General features: G+C 35.8%; 1 protein-coding gene across 6 annotated transcripts in view; it reads left to right on the plus strand.

The window, feature by feature from the left end:
* Positions 1-19,154, plus strand: part of LOC121322272 (RNA-binding motif, single-stranded-interacting protein 1-like) — a 59,314-nt gene extending 40,160 nt beyond the window's left edge. The window contains exons 3-14 of one of the 6 annotated variants that reach the window (XM_041261981.1): positions 260-318; positions 3,096-3,187; positions 9,943-10,100; positions 11,244-11,323; positions 12,116-12,231; positions 12,713-12,762; positions 12,871-12,958; positions 14,340-14,390; positions 15,657-15,767; positions 15,968-16,048; positions 16,328-16,404; positions 16,597-19,152. In XM_041261981.1, the coding sequence (XP_041117915.1) occupies positions 260-318; positions 3,096-3,187; positions 9,943-10,100; positions 11,244-11,323; positions 12,116-12,231; positions 12,713-12,762; positions 12,871-12,958; positions 14,340-14,390; positions 15,657-15,767; positions 15,968-16,048; positions 16,328-16,399 (958 nt within the window). In that variant the 3' untranslated portion in view covers positions 16,400-16,404; positions 16,597-19,152. Of the gene's footprint in view, positions 1-259; positions 319-3,095; positions 3,188-9,942; positions 10,101-11,243; positions 11,324-12,115; positions 12,232-12,712; positions 12,763-12,870; positions 12,959-14,339; positions 14,391-15,656; positions 15,768-15,967; positions 16,049-16,327; positions 16,405-16,596 lie in introns of all 6 variants that reach the window. The other 5 variants (XM_041261982.1, XM_041261983.1, XM_041261984.1 and 2 more) reach the window with 5 other exon arrangements.
* Positions 19,155-20,184: the final 1,030 nt, after the last annotated feature.

Raw genomic sequence — 20,184 nt, forward strand, 5'->3', positions numbered from 1 at the left:
TCAGCCCTGGAACATATACTTCTGACCTCATTACTTCTTAAAACTAAAGTCAGACATGCTTTCTTCTATACAAATTGTAAAACTTAGCACATTAGACATTCAACAAGGGTATCACAGTGCAAGAGCACATTTCATTTGTGGGGCAGTGCCATAACTTCTTCACATCTAGTATAATTTAGGGGCATTGACAGGTATGAGTTGGCACAGTCACTCCAGTCTTTCTGCATGAAATTATAATTCTTTCTTTCCTCTTTCTCAGGTATGGCAAAATTGTATCAACAAAGGCAATCCTGGATAAGACAACAAACAAATGCAAAGGTATAGTATTTTTTTTTTTTTTTTCTTAAGTGTACTGCCGATAAGGAAGACAGTATATTTATTTCTAAACACTGCTGCAGGATACTGGATGGCTTGGTCCTGTGCTGGGTGATTTACTGTTTAATCAATTTTGGACGATTCTCAGTTTCAGTGGACTTAACCAGCTCGCTTTAGCCTCTTCTTGACCGTCTTGGTAGATGATGTTTCTCAGCTTTTGAAAACACATCCATTTGATTTCCCGGAAAGTTAAACATATCTTGTCAGTTTACACTGAATAGTCATGGTGGCACAATCTGGCTTCTCTCTGACCTGGCTGTGTGTGAGCCTTATATTACCTCTGAGACTGAACAGCTATGTGAGCATTCTGCATATCAAATATAAAAAGCTTTCTACCACATTCTAATGATTGTGTCAGTCCGCGGGGGAGTCTTGGAGAAACAACTGGCACTGGAGTATGAGGTCTGTTTTTTTTAGTGTGGACAGCAGCAGCTCTCTTATAGTGTCCCACCCATCCCTCGTGAAGGGGTGAGATAATCCAATCCTTGTTCTTTCGGAGACATTTGCATGAGAAGGTGCCTATAATTTGGCTGGCGGTTTTTGTAATAGAGGTGTGCTTCATCCAGATATATTATTCATCTATTATATTTTATGTGGTTTCTCTAATTTGCCAGTAACCTAACTTGTAAGGTTTTGGCTGGACACCAAAGCCATGCTGTTTGTTATGCAACAAAGCAAGCAGACATGATGTCAGTCAACTTAAGTTGTCTGAACAAGTTGACCAACCACACTGCCTTCAGAGAAACAAGTGTTATTATTTTTAGATCCTGTTCTATTCATTTCATAGCGAAGCGGAATGTACTGGAAGTAGCCTCCTGATATTGACAGCTGGATCTTGCACCTCCATAGTAGGACTTTGAAGGGTTGCACTCAGCGTGACTGGCATGTGGCCCATGCTGAGCAGAATGCCAAGACTGCCACTTTGACTAGAGCAAAGCTGACACAGTACTGGCTGGCACTGTGGGCAGCATGTGCAGTAGGAATGAAATTAGAAAAGAGCTTTGTCCTTGCCTAAGAAGGCCAGAGCAGCTCTGAGTAATGCACATCTGAAAGGATTATGTGTTCTATCAATTGGCTGCCTTAGTTTCAGTGAAGTAGTTCAGTAGTAAGTCTCCTGATTTGCATTTAAATTCACAGCAATCGTCTTGTATACCAAGCTTGTTTGCCCCCTTCAGTTTGTCTCAGCCCTCGCCAGTATGTGAAAACAGTTTGTATCATTTACCTGTTTGGCTCTGAAGTTTAAGCTGTTCATACAAGTATTGACAAATATCTTGTTAAATATACTCAAAGCTACATTATGAATGTATGTGTGTGTGTCTATATATATATATATATATATATATATATATATATATATATATATATATATATATATATATATATATATATATATATATATATATATATATAGATATATATATAATATTGGAAACTTTGATTAAGTCTGAAGGTCTAAGACCACGTAACAATTCCTCCAGGTGTCGGTATATAAGCATTTTCATTACGGGTTTAAGTCACGCCGAGAAACGGTTCTCTTTCATGCATTGTACTTCTACTATACACGGAATACTACATTCAAATACTTAGAGTGCTGTGTTTATTTCACTCATGAACAAACCCACTCACCCCCTTCAAGGGTTTATCGCGGCAATGTATTTTTCAACGTAATCCTGATCGCTTTGATATTTTTATTCACACATCTTGGGTCAGCTGCAAAAAAAGAAAAAAATCAAGACCATTTCTCTCAACTTGTATAGAGTGTTCACCTGGGGAAAGAGCATCATGTTACAGGTCATGCAGCAAAGCTAGTGCTCTCTCTGATTTAAAATGGGTGGCACAGTTTTGGGAACAGAGAACAAGCAGCGCAGCAGTGAGGAGAATGATCCGGGTATGCTGTGATGCTCAGAAGACAAATACCCTCCCTCCTGGCAAACGTTCCCGTATAAATGTTGAGAAATGTTCTCAGTTAATTTCCCCATCTGATTTATGACCTGTGATTATAATGAAAAATATCTCACAAGGATAACAACAATACGGGTAATGGCAAAGGTGCAGACATGCGTTTACAAAGCTTTAAAATGTTTTAAAAGAAAATAAATGCAGCAGTTTAGTGGGTTCAGTTGTACTGCATACATGTTGTGCATTGCACAGGTATAAGCATGGCAGTGTTGAACAATGCTATGGACTGAGCCCGGTGAAACCACATTGGAAAAAGTGGAGGTAAAATGCAGAACATTCTCCTTAATGTGGAGATGTTTTGGATTTAATTGCAATATGCCATGAAAAAAAAACAGGGTTTACCAAAATATCACATAATAAATATTGCTTGATGAAAGAACCCAAATACTAATTACATTTTTTTCCTAACAGTATTTTTGTTGCCATTTGTTTTGTTTTTATAAGACTGCTAATTTGTTTGCACAGTTGTCTGAGTTAAGTATAGCATTTTACTTCCTACATACATTTCGGGTATAATCATTACTTGCAAATGAATAGCACAATATTATTACAGATCATGCTTTAAATATGCAAATTGCAGTAGTCCGATAGTGATCTAAAGCATTTTGTTGAAAAGATAAAATGTGTCCTGTCCAGTGGACCCACAGTCATATTATGGTTTTATTTAAATTATCTATTTTACATGCACTAATTGTAGACAGCTAGATGCAGTGTAGCTTTGCATAAGTTTAAAAAATAAAAATCTATATATTTTTTTTCAGGTTATGGTTTTGTGGATTTTGACAGTCCAGCTGCTGCTCAGAAAGCTGTTTCTGCATTGAAGGCAACTGGTGTCCAGGCCCAGATGGCAAAGGTAAAAAATATATATACATTTCTGATGTCACTTTGAATTCTGATCCAAATAAGAGAACTCACCTGGTAATGCAGAATGTGCAAAGAAAGTTTCAGATTATTATAGTAACTATATCTGCTTTGCAGTATAGCAAGGAATATTATGTCAGATAAATGACACAATTACACCAAAACAATTGCAAGTATCAGTTATGAAACATTTATTTCACATGATATCCAAACCATGACTATTCTGAATGGCCAGGTGTTGACATAAAAATATGTTTATTACAATATAATAATTACATTTCCTATTTTTAATAGGATGGTTTTAACAGGATTTTTGCCTATTTAATATTTTGTGGTGCTGTTTTCTCAGAAATAAACAATATTTTGATTAAAATGCTGTTTTCTTTTGACTCTGACATTGTAATAAGCAGCCCTGCACTGTATCCTTGGATACAGCAGGTGTTTAGACATCAGAGGATCAAATAATGTTCAAATGTGGTTCTCTGTCACTTCAAACATATTATCAACTGATTATGTTGGCCAGTCAAAGTCTGATTATTGTGGCAATTGCTGGGCATAGTAACTAGCTTTTTCAAAAATTAAATTGAAATACACGGAAATATAATATTTTTAGTGGATGAAACTTGGGGAGAAAAATGGATATCAGTTTATGTGTAATTAAAAGAAAACTAATGTTTCGAAGTATACAAAAAGCAAAAATAACAGAAGTGGGTCGGATGAGGTAGAAGACGCAAAACACTGCAAATACTGCTGCATTGAGGTAGATGTTCGCATTGACAATAAAAGAACAGAGAAAAATAAAACAATAAAGTGAACTGAGACACGCAATCAGTCTATGAAGCTTTTCCAAACGTTTTAATAAAAAGAGAGCTCAGAATGACTGTGTTAATGAGTTTGTCAGAGCGCTGTACTTTGCTGGACAGCCACTATTTATTGCTGCTGCTGCAGAGAGGTATGTATTGGTGACTTTGTGCAACAGTACTGTCCATCAGCTAAAACACTTCCTAATGCTGCCAATCTTAATCATACATATTTAGCAGAAAATAGTGATGCTTGGTAAACTTACGGAACGCATTGATGGAAAGGTCCAGGCTGATGGCTTGCACCGTCCAGTTCTGTCAGTGTTCTTTTATTTATGACTTCAAGGCGAATAAACCTGGCTTGTTTTGTGCTGATGTCATGTTCATACCTTCTGTAGATACTATTTCCGTCAGCACAGCGATTGCCCAAACGTTCGCTAAGTACCAGCTAACATGGGAAAATGCATGTGGCCTCGACTTGCACAGATTCTGCTTCATCATACATTAATCAGAAACTAGAACTACTACACATCATATTCCACATGTAAAGTATGTATACTGAGATTTTTTCCCCCCGATTTGTTTTTTTTTACCGAAGTTTCAATTAAAAACTATTTTATTACCGATTTTAATATATGTAAAATAAACTCCAAAAAATTCTAAGATTTTTTTTTTTAAGATAAAAACCTGTGTATAATATAACATGTACACATTTTCTGATGAAGTATTTCTCAGTATCTTTCCTAATACTATTCCATTATAATTATTCTAGCATTATTACACTTGACAAACTAAACGTTTGTCTATTTCAAAACATTTGTCAAATTTTTATTCACAGATCTGTTGGAAATGCTACTGTATTTAGCATTTTACAATAAGAAGTACAGGTTCATAAATTCTTTAGTTTTCTATCAGGCAGTACAGACATTTCAAGAGCTGTCCAGACTATATAGGGCATGTCTCAAGCAGTGCCTGCTCATGTAGAAAGCATAATTAATTCCACCAGAGGAGTAAAACTGACTTGTGCTACAGAGTTGAACCTGTAAGCAATTTAACAAGTGGCAAAGTGGTATCAGACCATTTTGGTCCTCTGAGCTCCTGGCACAGAATGTTTCTATTGAGGTTTTAAGGTTATTAACTTTTAGAAAATGAAAGTTGCGTTCTAGGAAGATTCACTCTGATCCAAACTTGCTCTGAACCCCATATGTGTCGCTGTTCAACTCATGTTGAAATGGAGGTTCAGTAACCTTGGCCAGTTCCAAGTCTATGTTATGACCTAGTCACATTTTCACTTTGACTTACCATGCCTTATATACTTGATACTATTTTTAAATCTTACTAATTTTTTAATTATTTGATATTACTATTTTTTTAAATATTTGATGTGAAAGTCTATTAAAAAAAACTAATTTGTTGTTGTAAAAACAATGACTAATTGCATATGTAAAACATGATAGCTTTATTGTGTCAATGTGTCCTTGATGAGGTAAACAAACCTGAGAAGTGTTGTTTAACTAACCTTTGTTAAGAGTCAATTTCGTGTTGAGCTTCAAAGAGCACCACTACTGTATGGCTAGTAATAAGCTGGTTTACATTCTTGAACAGTAGAACATTAAGTAAATAATTGGAGGTTGTTATGGCAATTAGAGCAGTAAATCTGGCGAATTGGGTCAATAAACCTAAACAGGAATATTTCAATTGAATTATTTCTGAACAGCTTAATATGGCACAAATGTCATTTTTAAATAAGAAATGTTATGGCGTTTCAGAATATTTTGACAATTATATATAGTACATATTATATAAACTTTGATCTAAACGATAAAGTTAAATGATGTTGATCATTCAGTAGCCTTGTCATTAAATTTTAAATGTCTCGCTGTGATAATGGACTGTAAACAAAGAGCCTTGTTTAAAAAGAAAATAATAATAAACAAAGCTTTAAAAAAATAAATAAATGTCTAGAAAAAGACTGGAAGAGTCTTGTGACAGTTGAATAGGGTTCGTTCTCGTCGTAAAATGTTCTTTCTTTTAGTAAGAAAAATGCTAAAAGCAGTGACAAACAATCGTTGTTCACTCCCCCATGTTCTGTCAAACTTTTGTGTTTAAGAAACGAGCAAACATGTTTTATTTTTTACAAACATTTTACAAGCACAAGGGAATTCGAAAGTTTTGAATTTCACTTTTTAAAGCATCAATGCACAGCTCAAATATAGTGCTCAATCTGGGAATAGTGTGTCCTGTGAGAAAAGACAGCCATTAAATCCCTCCTGTATCGCAGGATCTTACATTCTGTGAACAGACCCCAGTCACATGCTGTTTAATGACTGATTGTTTAGCTGGTGACCACATTCACTACAAAAACAGATGTCTTGCACGACATCGTTCTGCCAAATTTCTTTCCTTTAGGAGCTGTTCCACATGCACAGGGAGGTTTTTTTTTTTGTTCATTTCTTTCAGGTGACAGCTAATAGCCTGTGGCAAAGTGGTTAGTAGTGCACAGGTGTAGAGGTGATGCAGTGCTTAGTAACAACAGTTCTTAAGGGTAAATAACAAGGCTTTATTAAGGCTTGTAAATAATAACACTGACTATACACAGCTATGTGTATAGTCAGCAAAACCACGGGGTTCAGTCCCGAAATAATAATACCAAACACACACTTTAAGACACGTTCACCAGTCCAACAGTGAGTGCTCTAGGTGCAAGTGGTGTTGTGAAAGTGAAACAAGTGCTTTACAGTGGTACAGTGCAGTCCGGGTTCAATACTGGCTTGACAGCTCCCGGATCTTTAGCCATCTACAATGACAAACAAAACACAGTTAAATAGACAGACAGTACAACACTAAACACACACACAGGTTCTCTTTATTCCTCACGGTCAGTCCGTAACCATAATGGAGAAACCAGTCACCGGGGCCACTTCCCCTAAATACCCTCTGTATACCGTCTCAAAAAGCTCTGCAAATGTCTGTGATATTCTTTGAGCGCTGGATGCAGAAGCAGCTACCTCCTTTGTTATGTGTCCGTGTTGTCTCTGTGGTGCAGGGGCTATCCCTATAGCTTTGATACACCCCCCCCCCCCCTTTTTTTTTTCAACTTCATTCGGCTACTATCGGTCTCACTCGGTCATTATCAGCTTTTTCCAGAGAAAAAACAACTAGAGACCTGTTCTTTACATCCAACATCAGACTGAAAAGGGAAAGGCTCCGACATAGCACCGCAGAGATTAAGGCGTGACTTCTGGTGTCATGGCCCCGCCCCCTTCCTGGATGGCTGGCTTCCGACTGACCTTGGAATGAACTGCCGAACCACCCATTACGGGGCACTCTGCTTCGGTTATACAATGCCCTCACAAGTTGGGAGGGAGATTCTTGATTAGGATTCATTTGCTCTCTGTCACAGAGCCTTGGGCCTCTGGTCAGAACTTTGTTATTTAAAAGACTGTGAATTACCCACACATTTGCCGTAAGTGTAAGTTATGAAATTTACTGAAACCGTTTTACTCTTGGGTGCTTATCAACTGCTTTTTCAATAATGTCATATATTAGCTGAAGTTTAGGTAACGCTTTGCAATCCATTTATTCAGGGCTTGTCAGGCGCGTCAGATCCAATTTATTTTCACACGCTCTGTTTATTTTACCAGCTCTGTTTAAAATGTGTGCAGTGGCTATCTCTATAGCTCAGATACACCCCTTTTTTCAGCTTAATTTGGCTACTATCGGTCTTACTCGGCCATTGAAAGGTTTTCTCTGCTTTTTTCTGAGAAAAAAAACGACTAGAGACCTGTGCTTTACGTCTTTTTGATGATATCGAACTGGAAATGGAAAATTGTAATGTCGGACCTGGTCCTAAAAGGGCTAAAGTTTTTCGTCGTGTATTAAAAAAAAATAATAAATACTAATAATGCATTAACATTCTCAAATTTTAGGTATAATGTACATTAAAATGGTTGCATAATGTTATTTTATTTTTTTTCAAAAGCAAAAATGCCTTCCATCAATATACCTTTTATATGTTAAATGTATAGATCTGTAAGGATGCAAGGGTTACAGGGCGAATGCTGGGCGTTGCCTGGCATTGGTGCAAGTGTTTTTTCTTAACCACAACACAAAAGAGCTAGGCTTATCTGTAGGAGTGGTTATTAACCTCATCTTACTGGCAGGGGTCAGAATCTATAACAGCAGCACATCAAACAACACTGCCTGATACACAGTGTGGTGTGTCTATAATACAGGATCAAACAACACTGCCTGATACACAATGGGGTGTGTCTATAATACAGGATCAAACAGCACTGCCTGATACACAATCGGGTGTGTCTATAATACAGGATCAAACAGCACTGCCTGATACACAATCGGGTGTGTCTGTAATACAGGATCAAACAACACTGCCTGATACACAATGATACAGGGTGTGTCTATAATACAGGATCAAACAACACTGCCTGATACACAATCGGGTGTGTCTATAATACAGGATCAAACAACACTGCCTGATACACAATGGGGTGTGTCTATAATACAGGATCAAATAACACTGCCTGATACACAATGGGGTGTGTCTATAATACAACAACACTGCCTGATACACAATGGGGTGTGTCTATAATGCAGGGTGAGGGACTGTTGTTTAATGTGGTACCATGGGGATTTCTACGTACTGCAGATGTACAAATTAGCATGTCCTACACGATCAGAAAGATCCATTGAATACATTTAATGCATTGTTGCAAGAGGTGCCAACTGTAAAACAACCCATTTGATTGGGTTCCCTAATTTTTTTTTTTTTACATTCCTGAATCTGGTGATATATGCAGGAACCTGTCTTTCTGTGTACGAATGGTACAGTGTGGTGGATATGTGTCTCGGCGACCTGTTTTTTTTTTTTTTACTGGTAACTGTATTTGCAGCTGCTGTGGCAGGGTAATTATGTTACTAACATTCTTGATTAAAAGCACAGATTTGCTGGTTATATATAACATGTATTGTGTGGTCACAACACAGTGCCATTCAGAATTTGTTAAATATGTGTTTCTTAAGAGCTAAAGTCACTCGGGAAAGATCACTCGCTGGCTTTCCCTTTGGGCCTGAATGTGCACTGCTCCAGTTCTTGATGACTGCTAAGCTTGCCAACATCTGTGAGCTTTGAAACCCTGTTCATTACAAAGCCTCCTGAAGTTTTATTCATCTCATTTTGAAAAATAGACTTTTGTTCCTGACCATTTGCTACTTACAATTTAGCTACCTCCAACTTTTAAATCCTAGATTTTTTTTTTTTTAGCATACTGTATTGCTCCAGTAATGCAATCTGTCCTTTACTGTTATGAACACTGTGCTGTAATGAATATTAATGTGAGTTTGATGTTCTCAGAGGACCTATTTCCATGTATTCTGTTTCTGCTGACTAGTAAAATGCAGAGCAGAGAAATCAGATGATGTATGGGAGAATAGGCCACGGGCTACATACAAAATGTAATTCATCACTATCCATGTTGATGCATTTATTAGTCAAAAATCTAACTGCAGATACAATGTTGGCAATATTTAACCATTTAGTATAATTACAACTGCCCTTGACTGTCGATCAATTTGTAACAGAGTGTAATTTGAGTGTAAGATGAAAGTTATGGGGTTTTTGTAGGCAGATCAGGTGATTTATTCAAGTATTCTAGGAAAGCAAAAATGTTTAGAATGATTAGTATTTTCTGGTGTATTATAACTTGAATCTGTCAGGTCTAAGTATGATCAATGAAATATGTTTTAAGAAAGGTCTTTCCACAGTATTTGTCCACAACATTGTTCTGCAACAATGTACCCTTGTGATGAATTGAGTTTTGTAAACGTTTACAGTAGTACACTGTCACAGGCAAACAAATGCTGCTGAACAATGCAGGATACAATGAATGTGCAGGATTAATCTGTTTTATATTATTATTTATTACAGCAACAGGAACAAGACCCAACAAACCTGTATATTTCCAACTTGCCTCTTTCTATGGATGAACAAGAGCTAGAAAGTATGCTTAAACCTTTTGGGCAGGTCATTTCTACTAGAATATTACGTGATTCTAATGGTGCAAGTAGAGGTGTTGGCTTTGCAAGGTAAGACCAAGGTTAGATTAATATTCAGTGTCATCTTTCAATAGTGGTCATAGTTCCCTCGTGAAAAAAAGTTTACAGTTAAAATTTGCAAGGCAGTTTTGCAATGTTCCATGGTTGCATTTACCTTACTTACCTGGGATTGTCTATGCTTGACTGCACTTTAACCATGCTCTGCTATACTTAGATCTCATTCTCCCATCATGTAGAGCAGTAAACGTTTTTATGGGTTGTCTTGAAAATCTGATAGAAGATTTGTGAAAATGTGTATAGCGAGAGTGATCATTTTGAGCTCTAGTGGCTTTATCTACCACATTTAAATGAATGTCATTCAGTAAGCATGGGTTTGGGAACACTAAAAATATCCATTTGAATGTGTAAAAACAAATAAATAAGTTGCTGAAGTGTCCCCTTATATTCCAGTTTTTTTGGTCTTTCTTTTTTCTTGGCAACAACAATAGTTGATTAGTGATTTTATCAAAGTATGAGATCATTTTAGTATTCATGTTCAAGTTAGATCTTGTTCTTTCAGTTACAGAGGTGCATGAAATAGCATGTTACCTGAAGTGTACTGAAACAGAAGCCAGATTTGATTCCGGATATCGTTTATGATCATGTTCATGCAGGTCACGTAGGAAAATAAGTTTAACCCTTTAATGTGCAACCTCTACATTTGCAATTGAAGATCTTCATGCAACCACATGTAGGGCTCTAGTTGAATACTCTAAACAGCCACATCTTCCATATTACCATAATATTATTAGTGCCCCCTTATATTCCATATTACCAGAAGTTTCAATTCTAGAAATCTCACTTAAAGGGTGCTTTTTCTCAACGGAACAAAGGGCTAGATTCCCATGGTTATTTACTCCAAAAAATCACCTTTAGCACAATTCTTCTGAAAGGAAATGCAACAATTACAATTCTAAAACAAATTAAAAAAATAACCACTTACTTACAGGTACAATCCCTTATATTAATGAAAATCAGATGGAAAAGCTGTTCTATATAGCCTTCAATACATACAATATATATATTTCTTTATATGGTGTGATATCCATTTTGGTTTATTAGGCTCATTTCTAGTAAGTACTATGTAATAATGCAGTACATACAATTGATGGAACTTATTTTTTATTTATTTAGGATGGAATCAACGGAGAAGTGTGAAGCAGTCATTTCACATTTTAATGGGAAATTCATTAAGACACCACCGGGAGTCCTTGGTGAGGATTTCATTATTATTTTAACTTTAAGGTTACATGTTAAATGCATTAGGTTGGATCTCAGACAAATTCTTTCCATTCTAATAAGTATCGATATCAACTTTTTCCATTTATTTCTAGTAATTTTAAAATATTGTTTATTTGTTACTAATACATCCTGCTGATTTTAATACAAAATGAATTAGTGATGAATTAGTCAAAGTTTATTAACTAGGTTTCATTTCACTAGAACCTGTCTTCTTAAAGCCAACTACTTGCATGTGAATTCCTGCTGCTCTTGTTTTTTTGAGAAACGCTTTTATTAGCCAGAAATTGTCTGATAGATTGTAGACTTTAATCGTTACCAGACCGTGCTTCAGTATTTGTGTGCATTGTGTATTTCTTTATGCATGATACGTAGGGAGCGTGAGATTTTACAAGAACTGTTGTAGTTTTGCTCTCTCTTGGGTACCCCGTTTAAAAAAAGAGAAAGGTATATAACATGGATATAGCCTTTGTCCAGGTTTACATCTGTATTACAATAAGCAGGACTCAGAAGCCCCATTGTGGCCATCTTCATAGTACATCTGAAGTGTCCTAATTAAATTATTTGGTTGAAAAAGTTGTCACTGCAGGATGTTGCCTGGAGCTGTGGATCATGTTGATGGGGGTAGAAGAAAATGCCAACATCTTGGTCTTGGTTTTCAGAAGTTTAAAAGATAATCCCTGCCATCCATTATCTGTGCATTTATACCAATGAAGACCTCAACTTCCTATTTAAAGCTGTATAACCCTGTTGTGTTTCGCCCACAGTGCCCAGTGAACCCTTATTATGCAAGTTTGCAGATGGCGGACAAAAAAAGAGGCAAAATCAAAACAAATACATTCAGAATGGCAGAGCATGGCCGAGAGAGGGCGAGGTGAGACTTGTAAGTCTTTCCATTGCACTTCAGTGTGGGTGTGAGAATGTTGTGTGTGTGTGTGGAGACTAATGATGGCTGAAAAGTTTATTCCTGGTGGTTACCAGGCTGTATGTGTTGTTTGCCATTTCCTTGTAGCCTTTAGCAGTTCCGTAGGCAGTATATAAATAAAATAGGAACAGAAGCTCAATAAAGGCTCTTTGATCCATTCACATTTTACCACCTTATGCTTGAACTTAAGCCATTAGTAATTAAGATCCGCTCAATAAAAGTCGAAAGTATTACGCATCAGCAAAAGCTCTGAAGATTAAGGTGTGAAACATTATCAAAACACTTTGATCAGTTATAAATGGAAAAAACTGCTAGATTATTTCTGCCTATTGTTAGGCTTAAACGGGGGCAGTGGTGAAGAATTTATACAGCAGCATATAGATTTCATATAACAAAGATTTCATGATTAAGATTTCATGTTAATTGTTAAAAATTTTAGGCTGGAATGACCCTGACATATGATCCAACTACAGCTGCTATGCAAAATGGGTAAGATTAAAATATATGTTTTTATTAAACCTACTGATTTTGAAGGTAATGCATAATAAAGCTGTTGTTTTGTAGAAAATCACTTCATATTTTCTTTTTTTTCCCCAGATTTTATCCTTCACCATACAGTATTGCAAACAGGATGATTGCTCAGACTTCTATTGCACCCTATATATCACCCGTTTCAACATATCAGGTTTGTATGAGAAAACAATTAAAGATATTAAATCATTTATAAGGGGTTTTAACTGCTAGCAGACGAGAGGCTAGTTGAATTTGGGACCCCTCCACTACTCGCCGCCACCCCACCTCCCGGCCCCACGCTGCAGCAAAATGATTAAGAAACTGTACAAATATTGCATCAGTTACATTGTGCACTACTGAAACAGGAAAACTTCACGTTAAAGGCCCCTTCCCTTTATGTTCCAATCCTCAGATGAGTGCTGGTGAACTCCTGTTGTCCTTTCTTTGAGCCTCCTGTTCTTCTGGAGCTCCCTGATCTTTGGAGTGGGAGTTTGGCATTTGAAATTAAAGTTTATTAATTGAGAGCTCTGAAAGGGAAACAGTGCAGCACTGGGATATACATGAGCAGGGTGGGCTCGCTCTTTAAACTCTCCACAGCTTCCTGTCGCTTTAAGAGAAGTCATGTGGTTTCCCCTCAAGAGCCTCATTGCAGGATGTTTTCCCTTGGAGCCGTTTTCAACAAGGAGTTTCCTTCTCCCTCAGTCTTGTACAGTGATTTCCTATCCTAGGCTAAGGGAAGAAGTTTAAGCTCTATTAACAATCAATTTAAACCCATTACCTCCTGTATCTTGCTATAATTGCAGCTTTCAGCAAGATAGGTCAGCTCCGCCCTTTAACTTGTCATTTAGAAGGTCAGCAGTAAATGAGCATACCTGTTATATTTCTACAATGAGTGACATCATTAGATTTACAAAAAAAAAAAAAATCTTAAACTCTACTGTCACTGAAAAGTCTTGCCCGTCATTGTACACCTATGCCAGGTAAACTCCAAGGGAGTTTTAGGCCTATATCACTGGGTTACCAGTGAAGTTTATTCTGCTAAGGGCTCACACCTAACAGTCACTGTATGTTCGGTTTTCACCAGGACCTAGATGTCCAGTCTTCATAGGCCGCTGCAGTGTTCTCAGAAGTGCCATTTCGTTTTCACACGTTAAAGATGTCTTGGGTTTTTTATGCAAGATGGTTGAGAATTGAGGGCCAGTCTTGCTTAGCTTCAGTGAGCTGATATATTCACACACCGACAGGAGTGTGTGTCTACGGGCATTGATTGCTTACAAGGTGTTACGGGCTGAAAAATGGACTGCGACTGGCAGATGAGCTCCCCTTTCCACATAACAAATACTGTACTACCCCATTAATGGCTTTCCTTTATTAATTAAACTGAACACTGATATAGATGCAAGGTAACAATAACATCAGTAAGATAAAAGCATTGGGAATTGGGAAGCAGTCGAATGGATCAGTCATGACTGTAAGGCTATTTCAACTGTCTGGCTTCTAAAGATCACTTTCCATACCTTTCACTGAATTGTATTAAACTTGATATCTTGCAGGTACAGACTCCTTCCTGGATGCCTCATCAACCGTATATCATGCAGCATCCTGTGAGTGGTACAGCTAATTATAGTATAATTCAAACTTTGGAAAAGTGAGGTTCACTTGATCTTTTAAAAGATGCATATACGTTTGGAAATGTCAATACTCAAACTCTGCAAAGCCTTTAACATTTTAATCATGTAAAAACACCCTCTTCTGGGATTTTGGATTCATGGTTTTAGGCTGGAACAATAAGTCTGTCACTCCTTTCAGCTTACTTACTTTTTTTTTTACCACAGGAACTCATGGTGTGGAGGGTAGGAAATGCTTTCAGTATATAGTGTGTTGATGACTCATCCCATCTGCAATTTTTCACAGATGGTTTTAAGTAGAAGGGATTTTTTGTTTGATCCTGATGTGCCAGGGAAATAGTTTCCCAGAAAGCGTTTAGTGAGTGTTCACTTGCTCTTTTTGCTAGATCAAAGAAACTCAGACCTACTGTAGATCATCATTAACTTGTTAAATATTGCCTACATAAAGTCATATTGTTTCATATTCTGTGTATATACCAGGAAAATGATGACTTAAAACACATTGTAATTCTTGTGCTGAATATTACCAATTACCCCTTCTGTGGTTTTACGCTTTGGTCATTTTGTAATATCTGTGAAATGTAAAACTAGACAAGCGAAGTAACATTATGGCATGCCATTATAATTCTTGTGTCACTAATATTATGTATATAAAAAAAAAAACACAAGTGTTTGATTTTCCACTTGCTGCACAAGGAAACTCTCTTCACAATTTTATTTTCTTAAGTATAATACAGTGCAAATACAGGGTGTGGCTCATTTAAAGACACATTCCAGCCTGTTAATGTGTCTGATGCAATGGTTGCATTTGTTTCAAAGGCTTTCGCAGTCACTTACAGTATACAGATAACATTTACAAGGCTTTTTGAGCCCTTTTAAATTGGTTCCAGAAATTCAAACCGTGTGCAGCATTACTAAAATGCCAGAATAAATATAATGACCAACATGTTGTAAATGTGTAACCTTGCAAGCTCTTTCACAATATTTACTTGATCCCTTCAATTCTGTAAATCATATACATTCACATTGATACTAATGTAACATTTAAAAACAGTATTGTGCCTTCTCCAGAATACACTGTTTAATATGTGTGTCTGTTTATTAATTAATCTGGACCGTAAGATACTTTAAAGATTAAAAGCAATTTTATTTAAATTGGTAAAGTTGCCCTGAATCTACATATGTCTAGCTTTATATTAGTGTTGTAAACTAATGTTATGTTCTATTCTTTGTCTGTCTCAGGGAGCGGTACTATCACCCTCTATGGACCACACAATGTCATTACAACCAGGATCAATGCTAAACCCACTGACACAACAAATGAGTCATCTTTCACTGGGCAGCACAGGAACGGTATGGGATTATATTAAAACTTCAATTAAAGTTTAATGTGCTATATTTCAGATAAAACAGTTAAACTAAAAAAAATTACTACATTTAGTCTGTTCAGTGCAGGCAATTAGGATGGTGGTCTTACCTTACCTTTAACAAAGACTGTTTAATGATGAACATTATCTGTTTTGTTTAGTCACATTTTTTCTTTGTATTTTTAGTTTATGCCTGCTACAGCAGCTATGCAAGGCGCTTATATTCCCCAGTACGCTCACATGCAGACCGCAGCTCTTCAAGTCGAGGTTTGTTTCTCTGTTTTTCACATTAGTTCCAGGACAGAAGTAGTGCCAGCCTTAACCAAATGAAAAACTGAAAGCTGCTAAACCTCTTGATTTATATTTTCACTATTCATGGCGCAGTTCAGCAAGGGCTCCCTCCATTCAAATCACTGGGCATCCTGTTTAAACCTGGTCCAAGCATTTAGCATTTGTCTTTTTTGTAAATAGATTTTGTTAGCTATTCTGGTTAGGAATGTTTTAATGGCCTCAGTTCACTTGTTTACAATTTTTTGTTTCATTCAGGAAAACAGTGTTCGGCAACAAGTGGAGTCATCCAATGAGCATTCTCCCTACACGTACCAACAGAACAAGTAATACAGGTGTAGTATTGCTTTTATTATCCTCTAATTAATGGTTCTGCCTCTGTTTTTTTTTTTTGCAAGCACGTTTCAGAATGGTTTCAAAACTTGATAATTGTATCATTTTTAAACTGTTGCCTTTCTTCATAATATGTTGTTATATTACAATATGATTTCTGTAAAAAAGCTATATAACACATTTCTTTCTTTCAGATGTGCAATGATAACCGAGAAGTGCAAAGACTGAAACAATCATGGCTTCTTCTGTTTGACCGTGCTTTAAGAACGTGTCGACATTTTGCGCAGGTTCTGCAAAGATTACGTTTTGTTTATAATAAAAAATCAATTGAAGCTATTTTTGGTATAAGTTGTATGAGGTGCATAGAAGTGCTTACTTTCCTCAAAAAGATGCAAATTCTCAAAAATAGTTTTATTTTAATAAGAAAGTTTATTTTTACCAAGCATTGTCACATTGACACAAGAACTCTATGTGAACAGAAGACCGTGTGACATAACTTAAGGTGCATGACATGAAAGATTTTTTTTTTTATTATTATTATTATTTGTGATGAATTTTTCTTTTGTATTGTGTTGAGATTTTTTCTGATGTTTTATTAGCCAAACATCTTTAAAAAGATGTTCTGTGCTTGCTGTGTGAGTGTTGCTATGGTGAAGTGTTACATGTCGTTTCTTGTTAAGTGTTTTCAGTGTAGATTGATCTGTCCTATACAATTTGCCTTAATTTTTTTCACACAATAACTGTATAGGCAACTATTTAGAATAGATAAGCAAGAATAAGTTGAAAAGAAATGCCTTGTAAATCAGCAACTTAGGGCTTTTTTAGTATATTGCTAAGTCAGTTTGCTAAATCTTTTGGTTTCTATTGTTTTAGGTGTTTTTAATGTTTTTTTCCACTGATCTCTGCTGAATACTAATGGCAGTAGAACTTTAGAGAATAGAAAAAATGTTCTGAGTGAATCACATTTTCTGAATCTGATGGGATTTTAATTGGTTGTAATGTTTGTAATTATCAGAAGCCTGAAACTTCTGGTTGTTTTGAATGAGTTTGAATTCTGCTGAATGATTTACATTTAAAAAAAAAAAAAAAAAAAAAAAAAAAAAAAAAATCTTGCCTTTTTTTAAACTAACTTGATGTTGTAGTTTTAGCTTAAGAAACAGATAGTGTGGGGGGATTGGGGGGTCTGTCAAATTGACAGGATGTTTTTTATTTTTTTTTTATTTTTTTGTCTTTTGCTTTATAATTAAAACAATACTTAGATTATTGATTGTTCAAAAACTAGCAAACAAAAATCATGACTTTCAAGGCAACAATGGCAAAAGCTAAATGATTTTTAGTTAAGGAAAAGCTGAGAGATTAACACATAGATAGATGCTAGCTCCCCTTTAAGGGGAAAACAAAAGACTTTGAAAAAGTTAACTTCACCAAAGAACTGTGAGTTAGCAGCAAATCCAGAAAGGGCGGTTTACTCTCAGAATTTGCAGTTTATGTCATTGTTTATTTTTTGACAGACCAGTTTGCAGTTAGGAGAATGTGCCTTTTTTTTTTGTTCTAGTTTTATTGATGTACAGTATGGACATACACAAAAAAAAAAAAGCATGAAGGAAGATTTTGATCCAAGCAGTGCCACACTTACTACGTCATCACTACAGAAACGTAACACATAAAGGAAGAAAAACAATTTGAAACTATGAAATGATTTCTTAAAAATAATAATGATCTGCATTTCACATTTTAAAACAGCTGGGTTTTCTTGTTTTTTTTTTTTTTTTTTTAATGAAAGCTTTATAATTTTAATCATATTTGCCTAAAAACATGATATGAATTACGTTGTCTTCCAAGAGACTGTTATTTACCTGGTCAGCCAAGACTGATTAGTTATCTACCTCAGAATTTTCGTTATCTTTAATATTGGGACGGGTTTGCTGGACCTGCCTGTTTCCACAGACCAAACTCTCCCAGCTCAGGAGCTGGGCTTAAACAAGTTGTTTCAGGGGATATTGTTTTCTTCAAAATTTTTTACTTTTTTTTTTTTTTTTTCTTTTTAATAGGAATATTGTATGTGAGCACATTTAGTTGTTTCCAGGCCTTCAGTTTCATAGTTTCAAAAGTAATTGCTGCTTTCATTGATATGTAGTAGATTCCAGTAGTTGATGAAGTCAAGAAATAATCCAAAAGTTGTGGTATTACTGGATCTTTGCTTCCTAAAATATTGTTGCTTTGAGTCCAGACAGACCTGCAGCAGCTTCACGTTTGTTTGTTTTACCATGTATGAACTGTAGACACATTTGATTTCTACAATATATATTGACTAAGACTGAAACATAATACTGAAAACACCTGTGTGGAGTTTTGCTGCTAGTGATGTCTGAACTAAGTGCCATACTCTGTGTCTGGGTAAGAGTTTGGAAAATATGCCTGTAGATAAATAAATCCTTTAATTAAACATTGCATACTAGACAGCCATTAAATTATACAAAAAATAAATAATTTATGAAGAGAGACCTTTTGTACAGATTGTTTGAAGAAAAAAAGATTTTCATAGAGATGTCTATATGATCAGGAGAGTTAATTTCTTTTATTTTTTATTATTTTACATGTGCCATGAACTTACCAGTGGTAACTTGTATGTCCAGTTAAAGAACTCTTTCTGTACTTATGTTTTCTAAAACTTGTTAAAGCCAAAAAGACATTTGTGAACTGTAAAAAAAAATAATTCGATTGTTTTAAGGTTTTTTTTTTTTTTTTGTTCATTTCTTTGAAAACTTTTGAATAAAAACATCAATTGAAAATGTGTCTGTTCTTTTATAAATCTTGTTGAAGCAGAGCAAAGGCCCATTTCCACAGAGTCACGCTGGAAGGAGCCGTTACATTACTGTTCTGAGTAGTTTCTTGCTACTTGCAATCTGTTAAACTTATTTTTACTATATTATTCACTGAAAAAGTACTTTTTGATTCAGAATGGGGTTCTTGGTATTGTTTCATGGCTGTACTGTACTTGCATTGAAAAGCAGCCAGTGGTGGAATGTGCTGGATACGTCCAGTGGTCATTCATTCATCCAGGGTTACATGCTATCCCTTTCTAGTAAGTGTTGCTAATGGGGGTGTTTGTTGGTTAATGGATTTTGAGCATATATCCATTCATTTTCAGAAGTATTTGATAATGAAACCCAAGCGCTTGCCTCAATATTTGGCTTGATTTAAAAGTAATACCAAGACAAATACTTGTAACTGCATCTACCCTTCACGCTACTGTTTATTGGACAGTTACTGTACTACCAGTGAAATAATTGCACTTTATGCTAACAAGAACTGACGTTTTTACACATTATTGCATTTGCCTGGCCTTAATATAATATCCTGAGAAGGTATATCTGTGGATTGCCATTTTTTAAATCAGCCATTCAGGATTTTATTTATCAGTCATTATTTAAGTGTTCTGTTTTTTGCTAATCATACTGTACATTTAGGAATAAGCTGTAATAAAATATAGTGCAGTGTTAAAATGTTTAGCACATGTCTTTCTTTATAATGGTTATTCAGAATATGTGTTAATGTTAACAGATCAGTCCTATTGGAGTTCAGCAGTGTCATATAAGAGCTTGAGAAAAAATGAGAATTGTCTTTAAAATATTGTCAATAATGTGTATGGACCACTATGAGCACTAATGTGAGTTGACAAGGTGTTTAACAAAGTTTTGTTTGTTTGTTTGTTTGTTTTGTTAAATTACAGAAGTGATTACCAGGCCTTGCTGGCCTCTGACATTAACTTGATAGCATGC

The sequence above is a fragment of the Polyodon spathula genome, chromosome 10, assembly GCF_017654505.1.
Source record: "Polyodon spathula isolate WHYD16114869_AA chromosome 10, ASM1765450v1, whole genome shotgun sequence".
In the NCBI taxonomy this organism is placed as follows: domain Eukaryota; kingdom Metazoa; phylum Chordata; class Actinopteri; order Acipenseriformes; family Polyodontidae; genus Polyodon; species Polyodon spathula.